At 40.8% G+C, this 19,695-nt stretch overlaps 1 protein-coding gene across 2 annotated transcripts in view; it reads left to right on the forward strand.

Moving 5' to 3' along the window:
- The window catches only part of dennd5a (DENN/MADD domain containing 5A), a 33,732-nt gene that overhangs the window by 10,151 nt on the left and 3,886 nt on the right, over nucleotides 1–19,695 (forward strand). Inside the window, exons 4-19 of one of the 2 annotated variants that reach the window (XM_085379137.1) lie at nucleotides 806–1,490; nucleotides 6,214–6,401; nucleotides 7,177–7,488; nucleotides 8,621–8,836; nucleotides 8,934–9,168; nucleotides 9,495–9,584; nucleotides 11,122–11,272; nucleotides 11,392–11,485; nucleotides 12,143–12,274; nucleotides 12,547–12,699; nucleotides 12,809–12,896; nucleotides 12,987–13,074; nucleotides 15,930–16,058; nucleotides 16,557–16,678; nucleotides 16,765–16,910; nucleotides 19,528–19,646. In XM_085379137.1, the coding sequence (XP_085235263.1) occupies nucleotides 806–1,490; nucleotides 6,214–6,401; nucleotides 7,177–7,488; nucleotides 8,621–8,836; nucleotides 8,934–9,168; nucleotides 9,495–9,584; nucleotides 11,122–11,272; nucleotides 11,392–11,485; nucleotides 12,143–12,274; nucleotides 12,547–12,699; nucleotides 12,809–12,896; nucleotides 12,987–13,074; nucleotides 15,930–16,058; nucleotides 16,557–16,678; nucleotides 16,765–16,910; nucleotides 19,528–19,646 (2,948 nt within the window). The remainder of the gene's footprint in view (nucleotides 1–805; nucleotides 1,491–6,213; nucleotides 6,402–7,176; nucleotides 7,489–8,620; nucleotides 8,837–8,933; nucleotides 9,169–9,494; nucleotides 9,585–11,121; nucleotides 11,273–11,391; nucleotides 11,486–12,142; nucleotides 12,275–12,546; nucleotides 12,700–12,808; nucleotides 12,897–12,986; nucleotides 13,075–15,929; nucleotides 16,059–16,556; nucleotides 16,679–16,764; nucleotides 16,911–19,527; nucleotides 19,647–19,695) is intronic. The other variant, XM_085379145.1, reaches the window with a different exon arrangement.

The raw sequence follows: 19,695 nt of genomic DNA on the forward strand, positions 1-19,695 counted from the left end.
GATAAAAATATTTCACTTGGATATAATATTGAAAAAATAGAAATGGCCATAAATAACAAACAAGAGAGAGGTTTCTGTTAGGTAACACCTACTCTTATAGGGCATCCACACAGGAAGGAACAAGCAGCTGTGTGGGAGACATTAAAAAGTCATTCAGAGAGGAAACAGACAAACTAGCCTGCGTCTACATGAAGTGGGCTGATCCCAGGTTAAACTTTTTTCTCAACTGATCTCAGCTGATCGATTTAAGGGACCTCTAATGGAGTAAAGGATGTAGCTGGCATATGACAGGGTGGTAAAAACATTGAGGGTTTAGGTAAACATAGTGTGGAATAACTGCTCGTGATGAACTGTCAGTGAAAAATTGATGTGATGATCAAATCACTTGGACCCCTATGGTTTTTGACCTTGGAAAAATCCTGATAGGCCTTAAGAATAAGATAGATCTGTTAAGGAGCAAATCAACAATTCTCCATGTAAAGCATGTATAAGTATTTTTTTTTTAATGTAGTGAACTGTTTCAGTGATATGAAGATATTGTATAGTAATTTTGTTTTCACTTTTAAATAATTTTTGCTGTTGTGTCTGTGAGTCAGGAGATTATTAATTTGAATTAAAGACGCGCAACGAGAGGAGGAAAGCGATCTTACCGCAGTCTCTAAAGCTCGGAAATGAAAACATTATATCATGCCTGTTTGATCTGCAGGAAAAAATTTGAATCTATCCAGCTACAGTTTCATCTCCATGATGAGCCCTTTGTCTTTGTTCAGCTCTCTGAATCCTCTCCTGTATATCCTTTTTGCAGCTCTGTATGCCAAAGGGTCTGGCGTTCAGGACGCAGATGGATTCTCGGGAGCCTCAGTTCCACTCTTTTATCATCACCAGAGAGGATGGCTCTCGGACCTATGGCTTTGCCCTCACCTTCTTCGAGGAGGTGACCAGTAAGCAGATCTGCAGTGCCATGCAGACTCTTTACCACATGCACAACGCAGAGCAGTATGATATCTTGCACACTCCCACCTCCCCACAAGGACCCGAGGACCAGAGACGCCAACACACCCCTTCTCGTCCCATGCTCCACGCCGCGCCCGCCATCTCTCGTTTGCAGCGTTTTAACTCGTACGACATAAGCCGCGACACGCTATACGTGTCAAAGTGCATCTGCCTGATAACACCCATGGCCTTCGCTCAGGCCTGCAGCAAAGTGCTGCAGCAGCTTCATCAGGCCGTCTCTTCCCCACAACCCCCACCCCTTCCCCTAGAGAGCTACATCTACAACATCCTCTACGAGGTTCCCTTGCCACCTTCTGGGCGATCCCTCAAGTTCTCAGGCGTCTACGGGCCTGTGGTGTGCCAGAGGCCAAGCACATCAGAGCTGCCTCTCTTTGACTTTGCCATCAGTGAAATGTTTAACCTGCTGGGGGTGGAGAACGTTCTTCAGCTGTTCACGTGTGCCCTGCTAGAGATGCAGATACTGCTCTACTCACAGCGTAAGTAGCTGGTCTGCTGGCCTAAACACATGTTCATCATCCACGTGCATAAGTGTCAAATATATATGCAAATACACTGCAGTCAGGCTTGAATTTAACATTAGTTTGTACAGTTCATTAAAATTGGACATGTTTTCTAAATAGCTGAAAGGACAAGCTAATTGTAAATGATATGAAACATCTGCTTCTCTGCGGGTGGTGAGGTCATGTGATCCTGTTAGTAAAGTCGTGTCTCAAGAGATCTCTCTGGAGCTGGGGGACATGTCCCTGTCATCCCATGAGACTAGGTATTATCTGGGGAGCTTGAAGGATGTCTAACAAAGGAAACGGAATACTTAGATTGCTAATCACACAAAAATGTTGTTACACTGTATATTCATTCTAGTCTTTTCAGTCATATTTAGTCTCACCGTGTCGTTATTATTAGTTACAGGAAGAAAATGTAAAACATTATATGGTCTAATAATAATAATAAGGCCTGTGTTAATCTTGGTCAGAACTCATTTGCACAACATATTGTCCATATCAGAAATCAGATGTGTTTCTACTATAAACAGCTGGCTGCCATACAGATAAAGTTATTAAAAAATGTTCTGATTTCCCTGGTAGGCAGCGTAGTACCTTGCTATTCACATTACAGTTGTAAGAAATGTTGTCAGAAATGAAGGAAAGAGGGGATTGTTTGACAGAGAAATTTCCAAGGTTTTGGAAGCCTTGCTCAGAGGAATCTGGTGTTTGAAACAATTGTTTTAAGCATATTGTTCCATCTCGTGCAGGATAACCTTCCTTAGTCTATCTATGTATCCTGTGTCCTTGGGAAAAATGCTCAATTGAGAAAAACAATGCTCAACTGAGGAATTTAAAAAAACTACTTCAGCAACGTTCAGTAGTAATACAAATCAGTTTCGAGTCCACAATGATCATCTCACATTAAATTACCTAATTTTATAGGATCTGTTAGCTAGAAAGCTGTAGTTTTTGTTCAGTGTTCACCATTGAGAGAAAGCGCGTGCGTGTGCACAGAGAAACTTGGCGATCCCTTAAGGATGGATCTGATGTTCTGATGGGATTCATTACAATTGCAAGCGAAAGCAAATGGTTTACAAAACTGCAGGGCCCACAGGAGGGAGAAGCTCTTAATGGGGAAAGCTGTGGTGTTGCTAGGCAACCTGGAGACAGGGAGGAGAGAAGTGATGCAGGATGATTATTATTGGTTGGAAGTGACATCATGGTTCTTTTCACCCCCATAAGGCTCATCACTGCAGAACATGTGAAGGGTGTTGTGGAGAGTTAAGCCTTGGCAATCTGCCACTGAGGAAGAGCTGAGGGATTTTTACGAAGGGACGCCACACACCGAGGCGGGGGATGCTCTGCAAATAAGGAGACGACAGTGTGTGGCATGTGCTAAAAATAACACTGAAATTCTGATTAAAAGAAAAAAACAGCGTAGATAGCATCTTTTCCACAAAGCTGTAGAGGACAAGATGTTCAAATACAATCTGTTCTTCCTGTCCTTCCCAGACACTAACACTACTATGTGTGTTGTTACTACAGTTAAGATGGCATTTTTTTATGTTTATTTCTTGGTCATTTTCTGACATGAGGTTATTGAAGTCGAGTGTGACAGGACAGGTGAAGTCAGAGGGACAAAAAGGTGTAAGGGAGAAGTGCAAATGCACAGATCTGAGGTAGATTAAATGATGAAGGTTGTAGAGTCCAGCTCAGAGTTCCTCCAGTCATTATGTTGAAGTGTCCTTGAAGCATAAAGTAAAGCACTGCATGAATGTTTGTATGAATGTGACTTGCAATAAGAAAGTGCTTTGAGTGCTCAGTCAGAGTAGAAAAGCACCATGTAAGTATCAGTCCATTTACTATTTAACAAATCAAGTTTAAAAACAACAAATATGATGCTGCGCCCCTGTCTGCACGTTCTGTGTTTTAAGGCTGTCGCACTATTATACAGAATCACGCTGGGATTTTGGCAACACACAAATAATCATTAAACAATGCCAGCTTTCCAGTGTATCATCGTTTTCATAGATTTTTCCATGAAAAATCTTGTAGTCTTTGTTGTTGTGAGGGGACCGAGTCACTTAAATCGAGAAAATTATATCGGTTTATTCTTAAAATATTTAGTGTTCTAGGCTATTCATAGTAAAAACTGAGCATCTGATCTAGGATCTCTCTCATATACAGTTGTGGTCAGAAGTTTACATAAATTTGGGCGTGAATGTCGTGGTACTGCGAGGTTTTAATGATTTCTTTGAACTGTTCTTTTTCTACGGTGGAATGATTGTACAGTATACATTGTTTTAATTTATTTTGGATTTTCTCTAATCTACAGTCTATTTTCTCTGTGCCAGCAACAGAATTGTTTGACAGAACTCATCAGATTAAGCAATACTCAGAACAATGAGAAAGTCCAAGGAAATTGGTGAAGATCTAAGAGAAATGTAGATTTACACATTGGGAAAGTCTCTTGGAGCCATTTCTAAACAACTGCAGATTCCGGGATCGTCAGTTGACTCTGTGCCAGGAACCAATTCTGCCAAGAAGACCGGTTAAATATCCACCCAGTATTCTTCTTTATAGCTACCAAGAGTGCCTGGTTGAAGTGCAGTTTGCATTTGACATTACGTATGTTTGACCCTGTGGGAATAAAAAAAAATTATAATCCAAATAAATTCAAACGTGTGCACCCAGTTCATTTTTTTTAAGTAGTATGCTGTACAATCACTCCACCCTGGGAAAAGAAATCATAAGTCTAAAATACCTTGACATTCATGCCCTTGAATGTCATGGTATTTTGCGCCCATGACCACAACTGTAGTCAGGCTTCAGGTTCATATCATCACTGCTGACTGATCTGTGCCTACTGGCAAATAAAATGACATTTACCAAAATGAGTGACCGATGTTATCTGTTGTGTGACATTAGCTAAATATTTAAAGATGGTATGGAGACCCAAAAGACATCAAAAGAGTTTATTTGAATTTGTTTCCATAGAACAAAATAAAATCGGCAGCAAATGATATCTTTAGGATCTGTGTCAGCCCAAAATGTCACAAAAGTTCTTCCTTATTCTTAACTAATCTACATCTGCAGAGAAAGCACAGAGTGTTTTATCTTGTTTATTCCCTGTTAATCACTGCTAATATAGTAATGGCTCAAAACTAGCAAGTGCCCTCTGTTAGTGACACAATCTGAGACTGCTGCAAGAAGTTGTTCGATCAGAACAGTGCTGAGTTTCACTTCTATGTTGTGCGAACTCTTCCGTCACAGCTTCTACCACTGCTCAGTGTGGATAATTCTAAACTGGTGAGGTCATGCAGCTTTAGGTGTAAGCGACAATGCTTGACCCTTTGTTCAAGTGGTTTCTTGTCAGTGGCCTAGTTTAAGAAGGAGATGGGTGATGTTAGTATTCATGTCCCCATCCTGGGAGAGGAAGCCTGCTGAGAAGAGGGATGAGGGAGAGGCCCAGGCTGGGGTGAGAGTCTCTTCTCATGGACCAGCACATGACCAAATGAAGGAAAGGTATTTATTTTGGCACCATACCGGGGGAGGCAGAGCTGCTCCCGAATCTGCAGTAGGTGTCAGCGGGATAGAAGAGGAATGCAGATGAGGACTGGACATATATTTACATGTATACCAGTTGGCTCAAGTGCAAAAGCCTGAACTCGGAGTGCTGCTGTGTGGAGTCATGATAAAGGAATTTAATGTTGGCCAGAGTGCCAGCTGGCAAGCTGTGTCACACTTCAGAGTCTGGATCCTCCAAAAGACTCCACAAAAGGCCCTCCAGTGGAGTTTGTGTTCAAAAGAAATGGTGGGGCCTTACAGGAACCAAAACTTAATGTGTGATCAGGCAAGAGAAATATGCCAGTTTATCTCTAGTTTGGTGCCTTAAAAATGCTGTGTGTAATAGGCTGTCATTTAGAGTGGCATTGCAACAAGGAACAAATACCATACTTAAAGTGATTCAGTTGATAGTAAAGCACCCAGGGCTGCTCAGGATACATCAACTGTGCTCTTCAGAAGTCATTCCCTGTCATTCTGGTACAGCGAGTTTGCTCCATAAAGGTAGACAGGATCCACATTCTGTGTGTCATAACAGCTAATTCCTTAAAGGTTGGTAATCAGTCCAGCTCATTCCTGTAAGTACAGAACAGAGAATAACAAAAGAGTTTTGTAACAAAGTATAAGCACTCCAGTTAGGTCACTCACACGTGCCGTCAATACTGAATCTGCCCTCAAACTGCCACCATCAGCCACGTTTTACCTTTTGACCCCAGCCAATAAGTGATCAAGCAGATGAAAGGTCATATATAACACTGCTACTGCAAACATAGCGGGATTAGCTGTCTCGTCATGTGGTGCAGCTGCTGGATTTCAAACTCTGAGAGCAAACAGAAGACAAGGCAATAACAATGTAATCCTATTAAAATAACATTCAAACAGTCATGTTGCGTAACCTCTGTCATACGCTGTTTACTGGCTCGAGTATTGTTTAGGTTTCAGATATGGGGGAAGTGTTGTGCAATATATTTTTTTTTAGTAAATGCATAAAAGCATCAGCATTTGGTAAATTTCATAATGGAGGAAACGACAACGATCAACCAAGATTTTAAAGATTTGATCGGTTATCAGATCAGACGATGAACCTGATGTCAGAGCTGCATTTGCTACAAACACCCATCTTTATCTTTTGTCTGTTTGTGTGTAACAGATTACCAGAGGCTGATGACTGTGGCAGAGAGCATCACAGCCTTAATGTTCCCCTTCCAGTGGCAGCATGTGTACGTTCCCATCCTGCCCGCCTCCCTTCTCCATTTCCTCGATGCTCCTGTGCCGTATCTAATGGGCCTCCACTCCAATGGGCAGGATGACCGCACCAAGCTAGAGCTGCCACAGGAGGTACATTCAGAGAGCAGTGTCTGAGTTACTGAGTGCAAACCTTCGTCATGTCTAATATTTGACTGTGTTACCGCTCCAGAAACCAAATCTTTAATTTCATGGTTTTATTTGTTCTTATCTCACAAACTGTGTTGCAGCTTCTGCACTGATTTGATTTGTGCTTTGCTGCTTGATATTTTTATTTCATTTCAGCCTTATGTTTGTGTGATGATGTGTTGTTGCAATAATAATGCTGCTCAGTATGAGAAAACATAAAAGTTCGTGTTTGGTGCAATGCATAGACGCGCTAATGCCGTAGCAGTGTGGGTCTTCAGTTGGTCTAGGTGAAGTAGAGCCGTTCGTGACCGGGCTGTGGGATGGCTGAATGATGATCATCCCTTTCACTGATGATTAATATCTTGTAAACAACCAGATTCTGAGTCAGGGCCTTGCGAGAGACTGGTGCCTCGTTCAGGGTGTAACCCGCTCATGATCTATGGCAGCTAGGATAGGTTCCTCCCCACCGTGACCCTGAATTGGAAATGAACTGAACTTGAACTAGACGTTTTCTTCGTATAACCTACACAGTGTAGGTATTTCAGAGTCAGTTATTGCTCTCTTGAGCATGTCAGCTTTATATTTTCAGTCATCAGTGACCTTTTTAATTCAGGGGGCTGGAATGTCCAACTGAATGAAATGTATAAAAACAGGATCTATAATATTACAATACTATAACTGTCTGTAAAGCTTTGTTAAATGTAATATAATCATTACTCTGCTATTTCTCTTATTCCAGGCAAACTTGTGTTTTGTGGACATTGATAATCACTTCATTGAACTGCCAGAGGAGTTGCCACAGTTTCCCAACAAACTCGAGTTCATTCAGGAGATCTCCGAGGTGCTCATGTCCTTCGGCGTGTCTCCAGAGGGAAACATTTACTCCAGCGACAGCCAGGCCAAGTACCGGGGCTTCCGAGCAGCTGATATGGTCTCTGACAAGCGTAACGGCAATCTGGCCTCACCCCTCAACTCCTACCTGCTGAGAGAGAATGAGACAATTGCCAGACTGCAGGCTCTGGTCAAGCGGACAGGTGTCAGCTTAGACAAGGTGAGAAATGATGTAATGTCGTTAATTAAAACGGGCTGCAAAAATGACCACGTGTGACTCACTGGGCTTAGTTACATCACCAAGACTGATCATTTAAGTAGGTAAAAATAGGAGCTTTAGATTGGGCACCAGGTCTACGAATATATTTATATTAATGAATTTATTGACAACTGGAAATTCATTTGAGGTGTTTTAATTTTTAGGACAGGAGCTTAGCTTGATTAAAATATTTAACGGTCCTCTTCTTTGTAGAAAAATCATTGCAGTGAAAATAAATTTTCTTCTGGCATTAATATATTTCTATAAGTAGGTAATTAACTCTTAGAATATATATTGATGAGTGAAGTCTGAGTTAAAGTGCATCCATAACCATCCGTTACTAGCAGCATCGTTGCAGTAAGGGACAGCAAACATAAGGGGGCGCCCTCTTACACCACAAACACACATGTTTTGTCAGTACACAAAAGGAGGTGGTTTGCTTTTTAAAATATTTTCTCTTCCTTTTAAATACACCAACTCATTTCTGAGTCGTGTGACTATTTTTCAGCTTTGCGGTACATGAATAAGATGCACTCAGTCTAAAGACTGACGGATGAATTAATGGATGCTTCGAGAAGGCCTCTGTACAGCGTAAGCAGCTTATGCTGTTGTGGGCAACATTAGCTTTCCTTGAATGGATTTGCGCATCGTCAAGGTCTGACCTTATAATTATTCCTATCTAAAGGCACGGCTGAATTCCTATTAAAGAAACCAGGTCCTGATTAAATGGCGTTCCAGGTCACGTCAGTGGATTGGATATTTTCCTGCACAGTGGCAGCCCTGCTCTGTTATTTTAGCTGCCTGGCGCTGGCATCTGTCCAGCTGACATGCTGACATGTTCAGTTAAAATGAGGTCATAAATCAAGACTCATGTCCTTGGCCATCTTTCCCATGACCCTACTTCTTCTTCATCACTATAAATGTGATAAAAGTCACAAGAGGTGACGTGAAAAATAGATGTGCTTCTGCCTCTTTTCTTCATTGAATGAGCGTTTTCCTTTTTTTCGGACCCTTCTTACTTTGTGTTCTTTTGTATTGTAATCGGTCAAAATCAGCATTTACAACAATGTTTCTTAATGTTGATGCACATCAGCTGGAGGTCAGAGAGGATGCCAGCAGCAACAAGGATGGGCGGGTTCAGTGTGACGAGGAAGAGTTGAAAATGCACCAGCTCAACATCCAGGTGCGCGAGGTCTTCGCTAACCGGTTCACCCAGATGTTTGCAGACTATGAGGTGTTTGTCATCCAGCCGAGTCATGACAAAGAGTCCTGGTTCACCAATCGAGACCAGATGCAGAACTTTGACAAGGTAAAGTGGTATAGCTGCTTTGTTAGCAAAGCATAGTAATGATTTAGCATAATATATATGTAATCTTTATATCTTGTACCTTTGTGACTGTGTGCAGGCCTCCTTCCTGTCTGACCAACCAGAACCCTACCTGCCCTTCCTGTCACGTTTCTTGGAGACGCAGATGTTTGCGTCCTTCATCGACAGTAAGATCCTCTGTCACGATGACGAGGAGAAGGAGCACACGCTGAGGGTGTTTGATGCTCGCGTGGATAAGATCCGCATGCTGAACGTGCGCACGCCCACGCTGCGTACTTCTATGTATCAGAAGTGCACAAACATCGAAGAAGCAGGTGAGGAGGAAAAGGAGGAACATTAATCTATATGGTGGGATTGTTTTCAAAGCTCCAAATGTTTGAATTTGGCTCTCTTAACTCTTGATAGGTTTGCACTTAAAAAAGTTGCAGGTTATGCATTGAGAATGAACAGCTTCACTGGAGTGTCTTTAATTTAAAACTATTAAAAGAAATGGACCTCTGAATGTTTGTGATTGTAATTAAAGAAGCATTTAAAACTGCAGAACTCAATAATCTGCAGTGCAGTTATGTACGAATCTGACAGACCTCTGGAGGTTTGCTGTCTTTAGTTACCTGACTGGTTGTTGCTGTCTTGCTTGCAGACACCCTGTTTAAAAAGCGTCTTGAAAAAGCTGACTTTATCGCTCCTGGACCTCATGTCATTGAGCCGGAGAAGGCCGAGACCGAATTTCGTAATATTTGTTCTCATTATCTCAACCAATCTAGGGTGGTGGTTCTTTCAATTATGTGTGCAATGTGTTAAGTTAGGTTGGCTCATAGAGGAAGTATAGACTTCCTTTAACCTTGTATTTGGAATAAGTCACACTGGCAGTGGTTTATGCAGGAAAGCTTTTAAAAGCATGGACGGATGCTCTTGCTCATTCTGCTGAGTCTGGAGAATGTGAAAAGAGAAAGGGGTGAATAAGAGATGAAGCAAATGTTACCATGAACTTTTCACATATTACTGTAAAATAAATTCCTCTATGAGATCCTCACTGCATTGCACACATGACAGTTTTTCCAAAGCTTGTTGATCTGTTATTGATTTTTACTGATATAGTTGCAGAAAAAAGTTTTCTAACCCTTTTGAGATATTTGTGCAAGAATTACCCCTTACTGAGTAACTTAGGAAGCTTATTATGAGGTTTAATGTCATGATTTACGTCTGTTTTGCCATCAGTGGACATCAGTGATGGCCAAATTTAATTCAAAAGGACTCTAAGCAGGCTCCAATACATAATCTAAAGTAATGTTTGTCAGTAAATAAAAGACAGTCTCTTTTCCTCATTTTAATTTTAAATCGGATCAAATTACTCAAAGTATATCTCAAAGGGTTAACAAAGCCTTTCCTGCAGCTATAATGTAACAAGTACAGGTTAAAGGGTTGATGATAAATCCTATACAAGAAAAAACATTTATGTGAATTCCAACTTCACCCAGCCAGTGTTTTTCCACCGTTTTCATGCTGCGCTTTTGCAGCTTCAAATATCTCACACCCCCTGGTTTGTTTGTTTTTTTGGCTTTTGTTTTTTATTGCCATTTGATGGACAACAGGAAGTAGTATTATTTTTCTCTGTTTCTCTAACATCGTGGGAGCTTTTCCTCACACAGCCCATGTGTGTGGGGGGATGTTTTTAATAAAGCATAAAAATAATCACTGTGTAAAGCTGCATGACTCGGCTGGTTCTTTTGAAGACAACAAAACATCTGCTCTGAGCCTTTTTTCTGTCATTTCTCTTGGTTCTGTGGGTGCTTTTTATGTTTTCTTTTCTGCTGTCATCTGGTTTCTAAATTTGAAATGAAAAGTTCTTAGTCATTATCTGAATTTCACAACATAACTTGACAGGGTTGGTATAACAATGAACCTGTTCTATTTACTCCAGTTGTTCCTGGAATTTTGAAGTCAGGATATCCATTAAATCATTTTATTGATGATCTGTTTCCATAAATGGCAAAAAGCTATATCTTTTACTGATGGGACTGTTTTGTTTTTTGGGGTTTTTTTTAAATTTTATTTTTAATCTTTTCAATCCTAAATGATTTTTTTGTATTAGATGCTGGAATAACTTAACTAAAATTCTTCACCGGATCATCTTTTAAATTCAAGAGTAAGATAGAAAGAAGACATTTAATCAAACGGACACATCTCAGCAGTAAAAGTAGGGTGACTTTGAAACATGATGATATAATCCCTCTGCTGACTTGTGTACCCCTCACACACCTCCACAGAGAAAGCCATTGAGATGAGAGTCTCAAAGATCGACCACACTGCCCTGCACCCCCACCTGCTGGACATGAAGATCGGCCAGGGGCGCTACGAGCAGGGCTTCTTCCCCCGACTGCAGTCTGATGTGCTCTCCACTGGACCCACCAGCAACAAGTGAGTATTTGTAGCTCACTACTGTCTCTGTCCCCTTGTGATTAGTGTATATTTCAAATGAACCTTTGATGTGTGGGTTTGATGGCTGTTTTACATTTGTTTCTTTTTCTGTGTTACAGATGGGCCAAGAGGAGCGCTCCGGCTCAGTGGAGGAGGAGGGATCGGCAGAAGCAGCACGCTGAGCACCTTTATTTAGACAATGACCAGAGAGAGGTGAGAGCGCCCCCACAGTGTTTTCTTTCATCGGCTCCTTCACACAGATGGACTGCTTGAGCTTTGATATCATTTTGCATGATCTCTTGTCTGTTTGCTCTTCCCATCAATGTCTGCTCTTACACCTGTTCTCACACATTTCATTTCTTTTCTTTTTCTGCTTGCCTTACACTCACGCCCTCACACTCGCAGCATGTAGAGTGTTTGTTTCCGGAGCTCCAGCTCCTGCTGTTTCTTGACTACTACTGGCTCTCGCAGTCCTTCAAGCCCTGTCTAAAGTCGGTGACTGTGGACGTGGTATGTGTTGGTTGTCCGTAGAGCGCAGTACCTGTCCACGCATGTGGTCTTTTCCTCCACGTACAGCAGCTGAGCTTTGTTTGAGTATCAGTGTTACTTTTGTGTGTGTCAGGTGTGGGTTTAGGAGGTGGAACTGATAAGCAGTGATGTAATTAAAATGCAGCTTCATTTTATCAGTTTTCTCCAAAATTGTGACCTATCTTGATCCTTGTAGTTTAAACTGTAGGACGCGCTTCAATTTAATATTCCCATACAGAGCGACACCAGCTCTGTGTCTAACCACAGAGCTGTTTGTTGTAGATATAGTGACATGAGCACACGTTATTGTACTCTCTAACTAAATCCTCTCTCTTTCATCAGAAATACATCCAGGAAGCCAGAAACTTGGGCACAACCATCAGACAGCCTAAACTGTCCAACCTGTCACCGTCTGTCATCGCTCAGACTAACTGGAAATTTGTTGAAGGATTGCTAAAGGAGTGCAGGAACAAGGTTTGCCTATCACCAGTTTTTGGTTTCACAGATTAAAACTCATCACGTATAAAACTCAGTTATGATTGAAGTTTGGGATGAAGCTCTCTTTGGCTACTTTAACGCTCTTTAAATGCTGTTAATGCAGTGTTATTTAGAGTTATGACCAATTTTCAAAACATAAAAACCCCCCAAAAAAAGCATTTTCTACCTACACGAATCGTCTGTTTTTAAGGTATTTCTTTCGGCTGCTCAGAAACAAATATTAGGTTTGAATTGTTGTCTCTCTGCAGACCAAACGTATGCTGGTAGAGAAGATGGGGCGTGAGGCTGTGGAGTTGGGCCACGGAGAAGTCAGCATTACCGGTGTTGAGGAAAACACCCTGATTGCAAGTCTCTGTGACCTGCTGGAGAGGATCTGGAGCCACGGGCTGCAGGTTAAACAGGTCAGGAAAGAAAAAGAAATGACTGCAGTCAGCATGCACACCCGTTTTAACATACAGTGCTCTCGGGGGAAGTGTAGCACTAATGCCGGTTTTCTCTCTTTCTTTTAAGGGTAAATCTGCCTTGTGGTCCCACCTGCTGCACTACCAGGACAGCAAAGAGAAGAAAAATGCAACCCCAGGTAGTTTAGGGCCTCCAGGTAAGAACAAAAATCCTTTCGGCTGATGATCGCAGTCATTTAACAAACCGATGGCTTCTGCTTCAGTTACGCTTCTTTCTTTTACTCCAGGGTTCATTCATGACACCGAGAGACGTAAATCTGACGGCGGCGGATCGGTTATGCCTCCCCTGAAAATCTCCCTGATCCAGGACATGAGGTGAGGCATCTGCAGAAATGTGCACCTCAGCGAAGGAATAAAAGAGGAATGAAATCATTTCATGCTCAAAGTACTCAAAGATGTTCTGGAAATGGGCACCTTCAGACCAATGTATTTTAGACTGATACTGCCCCCCTGTGGTAGACCATTGAACGCAATATTGTTATTATATCCCTATCATAATAATCTGGGCTGATCCTGTGTATCCTCATGCGTCCAAAATTCCAATATCCTGAAATAAGACACACATAAAACTTGCAGATTTCACTGTGGGGTTACATTATTACTATAGTCTCTCCAAACAAAATACTATAAAACCAGCAGTATTTGCAGGAATACCATTAGTTTAATATAATAGCATTTATATTTAGAGAAGGATTTTCTTATTACTTTTACGATATAAACAAAAGCATGAAGTAATTCTGCTTAAATGCTGTGATGTTATTTTTCTAATCAGAATTTATTTATTTATTTTTTAATTCCTACCACTGCACTGAACATCCAGATCCACCTCTGCTATGCATATTATAACTGTATGTTTTAGTTAATGATAATAATAACAAAATAAAGATAATTTGTAAGCTGTTAGAAAAATCCAGGATTGCAAAGGTCCAGAAAAAGGCAGTACAGAAAAATTCAAATAAAGTACAAAATTAAATAAAATAACCTATAAATATGCATCCCACATAATTATACAGTTCATATATACATGTGTAGACTCTCATATTAAAAACAAAAAAGGCATAAAGGTGAGTATTTTGTCCGTAGTAGTCGTGTTATACAAAAAGCAGTTTCACCTTTGTGGAGCCCGTGAGATATGAGACTGCATAAGATGGAGAGAGGACACGACATACAGAAAAACCCTCACTGATCACCATCCCAGACCCTCAGGCCAGCCTTGTTGCCCCAATTTGATCAAAATGTTGTCATCTGGTCTATTCTTTTTAAAAACCAAGAGTTTTAACATCATCGACAGCTCTATATCTACATGCTTCAACATGCATGTATGTGTGTGTCTGCATCACTTTCGTCATGTTTACCCGCCATAACCAGCCAGGGTTGAGGAGTCTGGGGTTGCGTTGTTTGAAGACGACACAGCGTAAGTGTGTGTGTATGTGTAACAGCGTGTTACTTCCAGCCTAATTACCAGACCTCCCGCCAGTCTGACTGAGTGGAAAGGAGAGGAGGGGTCAACTTGGGGCACAAACATGCAGCTCGACTCCGCACTGGTGGATGGAGCCTCCTCCGCATTCACGTAAACGTCTGACGGCACAGTCACAGACACGGTGGCAAAGAGGCAACCACCATCATAATACTTCATTTAATCCTAACAGGGAGTTAATCTCACATTTTTAAAGCTTCGCGTGTGTTGCAGTGCGTTTAATAATAACATTTCATGTAGTAGGTGTTTCCCACTGTTGCTATGGCGATAACGAGCACAGAAAACTGGGTTACTTGACGTGATTGGGCGTGGAGGGTGGAGACTGGGAGGGGGATGGAAGGTGGAGAAGAAGCGCGTATGGCACAAGTGGATTGGAAGGAAATGTGTCTGGACGTCAGAGACGTGATAGTGGCTCGGAGCGATGGCGCGGGGGCGAGACGGCCACGGCGGAAACATCACATGGGGCGAACAGAGACAGACTTTGGTCTGTGTGTAACAGCATCAGTTACAGTTTTATTTACACAGAGCCAGGTCACAGCATCTCAGGATACTTTGTATTTAATTATCTGTCAGACTGGGAAAGGCAATGCTGAAATTTTTTCAAATTTTATTTTTTTAGTTAATTAATACAGCCTTTTCATTTGTCAGTTTCTTACAATGTTGATAGATTAATATTCTTTTAGGGTGCTGAAGCTTTTTAAACATCAACATTTGTTTATATCTGCTTCCTTCTTTGAGTTGAATTGTTGAATCTGAATCTCTTTAAGAAGATTCTGCATATAAATGTGCAACAACTACGTGAGTGTGAACTTTGGCTACATACAATCAAAAGGTCTGTACAGAGAGCAAGAATGCATTTTTGTGTATTAGCTATTTAGCTTTCTATTCACTTAAAAAAAAAAAAAAAAAAAAAAAAAAAAAAAGTCTTCTTATAAAGAAATGACTGGAAACATGATTGGACTGAGCAGGAGGTCTTCGGCCTGATATAAAGTATCTCTTATCTGGAAAATATGTAGCTACACCAGGAGCCTGGAAACATTTGTCCATTGCCCCCAGACAGTAAATCATCAGGCGATGGCAGCTTGGTTTCCAGATTGGCGGAAATTAATTTAAGTTTACACAGTTAAATTTAGACAACACACTTGTGTGTTCACCTGTATAAATCCATTCATATCACCTTGGTTGTTCCACTGAGAGCAAACAAGATATATTCATGTCAGATATCAGACTTTTAGTTCTTCTTCACTCTTTATGTGCTTACACGCCACTCTGCATTTAATCATGAATTATTATTCATCTCTGGCTCTCTTCGTCCTCTCACTCCAAACCTGTCACGGCAGATGGCTGCCCTTCCCTGTGCCAGGTTCTGCTGGAGGTTTTTTCCTGTTAAAAGGGAGTTCTTTCTTCCCACTGTCCTCAAAGTGTTTGTTCATTGGGATTGTTTGATGGTTGGGGCTTTCTCTGTATTATTGTAAGGTATTTATCTTACAATATAAAGCACCTTGAGGAGACTTCTGTTGTGATTTGGTTCTATATGAATAAAATTGACTGGAAATTGTTGATAATATGTTGAAGTATTGCCTATCCTTGCACTTCTGTGACACTGCAGGAATCAAATTTTTCTATGTCTGATATCTAGCATCAGTTCTTCCTCCCTCTAATCTCTAAATCTGTTGTTATTTTTTATTTGCAGGCACATTCAGAACATAAGCGAGATTAAGACAGATGTGGGCAAGGCCCGAGCCTGGGTTCGTCTCTCTATGGAGAAGAAGCTCCTTTCCAGACACCTGAAGCAGCTGCTTTCAGATCACGAGCTTACAAAGTGAGCAAAAGGACACAAACAGCAGAGTTTATATGTGCTTCCATTTATCGCAGGGTCACTATTTGTCAGAACAACTGCAATAAGTCACGCTGATGCAGATTAAAGATCTTTGGATTTGTTTTTCTCCCTGCTGTGTGTGCTCATCTGACCTTCTTTCTTTGTTTTGTGAAGCAATGTCTGTGTCATATGAAATGAAGATGTGATCTAACCATTTATAATGCATTAAGTCTCTTGAAATTTCAGAGCATCATGCTATAGTTCCCCTCTACATAAATAATTCACAGTTTTCTTCATAATTGATATCCGAGTACTAAAGTGGGTCAGGGGATTTCTGTCTGCCTTTTATTGACCTTACAGTGGTATTTATTTCACCTAATGCTAAACAGTTACCTCAAAAATGATCATGTCTTGTGCTTGTATATACCAAGGCATTATTATCTTTTAATTGTAATCGTAGCAGAAATTATTTAATTTCTCTAACAATCTTCTTCTTTTTAGGAAACTATACAAGCGCTACGCCTTCCTGCGCTGTGACGATGAGAAGGAGCAATTTCTTTACCACCTCCTGTCCTTTAATGCTGTGGATTACTTCTGTTTCACCAACGTCTTCACAACCATCAGTGAGCCTGACCCTGTACTCCATGAACAACCAGCTTTTATGGATTTCAGTTCATTGTGTAACCTTTGTTTTCCCTCTGCCTCTCAGTGATCCCCTACCACGTGGTGGTTGTTCCGAGTAAGAAGTTGGGTGGCTCCATGTTCACAGCCAACCCTTGGGTGTGTGTTTCTGGTGAGCTGGCGGAGACCGGAGTCCTGCAGGTCCCCAGAAATACTCTGGAGATTACTTTTGAGGTTGGTATTAATTCTCATATAAAGGCCAATTCCACTGCATTACAACTGGGTTCTTAATTGGATAATATAGTAAGTAAATTTGCAAAAAAGTAAGTGTTGCAATTAGGGAAGAAAGCAGCACAGATGGAAAGAAATATAACTCTGTTACTAACCATATTATCTAAATCGATGGTTATCAAATTTGGACCCCAGGGACTTGATATCAGCTGATATCTGCAAGCAATAGCTGAAGGGTCCACAAAGTAATCCACTTATAATATAATAAAACAGTGGTCTATCATTAAAAAGTGCATGTATACAAATGTGAACTGCACTAATAAAACAGTTATTGCTCTCTCTAGTAGAAGCTGACCATCTGTCATAAATAACTCCTCAAATGTAATTTCTCCCAAACTGTTCTAAGTGCTGTGTGGCCTGAGTAATTGGCAGCAAGCATGTGACTCAAAGGCAAACCAGCTTTATCTGGATTACAATGATGAGTCCCTAGAAACTCTCCCTGATGAAAGACCCCTGGGCACACAAACTCTGAGACTTCTGATTTAAATTGCTTACTCTAGGAAAAATGTCCAGTTTCACAGCACTTCATGCTAAAATCAATCAGTTGTGCTGCTGGATGAGTTGCATAGGTAACAATTTGACTGCCATTGTTTTCTCTGCCACACTGTTTTGGTGAAATGGTGTTTTTGTTTCAAACGTTTCTCCTCCAACTGTGCAAAGAAGCCAGAGATGTAAACACAGAGTTGTTCAGCTCCACTTCAATAAAGATAGACACAGGAAATATTTCATACCTCGTGCAATGACTCTTCACATGCAACACGTTTTTCTAGCAAAGAATTATCTGCTCTCTCATCTCGTTAGCTATATTTCAACCCTGCACTGTGTACTACACTTTACACTCTCTGTATACTCAGTCACTTTAATGCCACCTGACATTTGCTGTGCTGGTTTTTATTATATTTAGCAAGCGATTTTTATTCTGATTGATTTTTCTTTATTTATATTTTTAAGCTTATTTACTTTATTGTATTATATTCAGCTTTTTTATTTAAAATTTTACTTAACCTCCTGTATTGTAGTCACACCTTGCCTAGTACTAGTCGAACGCCCTTTTGTCTGCAAGACTGTCTTTAATCTTCATGGTATAAATTCAACAAGGTGCTAAAAACATTCCTCAGAGATTTTCCTCCATTATGACATGATAGCATCACACGGTTGCTGCGGATTAGTCAGCTGCACATCTCTGATGTGAATCTCTCGTTCCACCACACCCCATATTTGATTGAGATCTGGTGACTGTGGAGGCCGTTTGAGTAGTCAGTTTAAGTGCATTTTACAACACAGTGGTCCCTTGTTTATTGCGGGAGTTACGTTCTAAAAATAACCCGCGATAGGTGAAATCTGTGAAGTAGCCAACTTTATTTTTTTTTAAATTATTATAGATGTTTTAAGGCTGTAAAACCTCTCACTACCGCAGGTGCCTTTGACGGTGCAAAACGTTTCATTGACATTGTTGTGTATGTTGGGGAGAACACTTACAAACATACAGTACAGCACTTCAGAGTAACACTGCTAGCGATCGAAGATTTATGTAAATTTGACAAGCTGAACGCATTCTGTACTGTAAAGGAGACGTGGCACAGAGGAGACTGATTAAAAATGTGCTGTAAAAAAATTAAAAAGCATGCAAATTGCACACAAAAAAACAAATCTGCCAAACGACGAGGCCGCAAAAGGTGAACAGTGTTATAGTGAGGGATCACTGTACACACTTTGTATCGGGGTCAATATAGAAAATATCCTTCTAACTATTATACCACCACCAGCAGCCTGAACCACTGATACAAGTTTGGATAGATCCATGCTTTCATGTTGTTCGTGTCGAATTCTGACCCTACTATTTGAATATTGCAGCAAAAGACTCATCAGACCAGGCAACGTTTTTCCATTCTTTTGTTGTCTTCTGCTGCTGGAGCCCATCTGCTTCACAGTTCGACATGTTGTACGTCCAAAAATCACTCGTCTGCATACCTTTGTTGTAAAAATATCACTATATGACTTATTAATTCCTCCTTCTCACCTCAAATCCGTCCGGCCATTCTCCTCTGACCTCTGGGGTCAATAAGGCTTTTTCACCCACAGAACTGGTGCTCACTCAGTAGTCTCTCTTTTTCAGACCTGTGCTCTAAACCTTGGGTTGTTTAAGAATAACCCATCTAGTAGATCAGTTTCTGATATGCTCAGACCAGCAGAAGTCTCTTAAATCATCTTTTTAGCCAATTCTAATGCTCAGTTTTAACTTTAGCAGGTCATCTTGACCATGTTTACTTGCCTGAAAGCATTGAGTTGCTGCCATATGATACTTGGATATTTGCATTAACAAGAAGTTCTGCAGGTGTAGCTAACAAAGTGTGTATCATTGAGTTATGTTGGATTATTTAAAGTGGTTTGATATATATTCTATTTAATGTTCTGGCTTCTCTAACACAGGAATTTCATGTCTTCTGGAAAAAAGATTGTGTATCTTATCTTAGAAACTCTGTAGTCTAAATGTGATTATTTTTTTTTTTTTTTTTTGTTGTTTGGGTGTTTGACATTAATCTGGGTCCTTCTGTCTCAGTGCCAGAACCTGGGCAAACTCACCACAGTGCAGATGGGTCATGATAACACAGGGCTCTATGCGAAGTGGCTGGTGGAGTGTGTTGTGGTCCGCAACGAGATCACGGGGCACACTTACAAGTAAGCATTACCGCCTGGTGGAAAAATGAACCCGATACCGATTTGGCCA

This window comes from Diplotaxodon limnothrissa, linkage group LG1 (assembly GCF_057381915.1).
Source record: "Diplotaxodon limnothrissa isolate DT_005_m linkage group LG1, D_limnothrissa_male_GT1.1, whole genome shotgun sequence".
NCBI lineage: Eukaryota > Metazoa > Chordata > Actinopteri > Cichliformes > Cichlidae > Diplotaxodon > Diplotaxodon limnothrissa.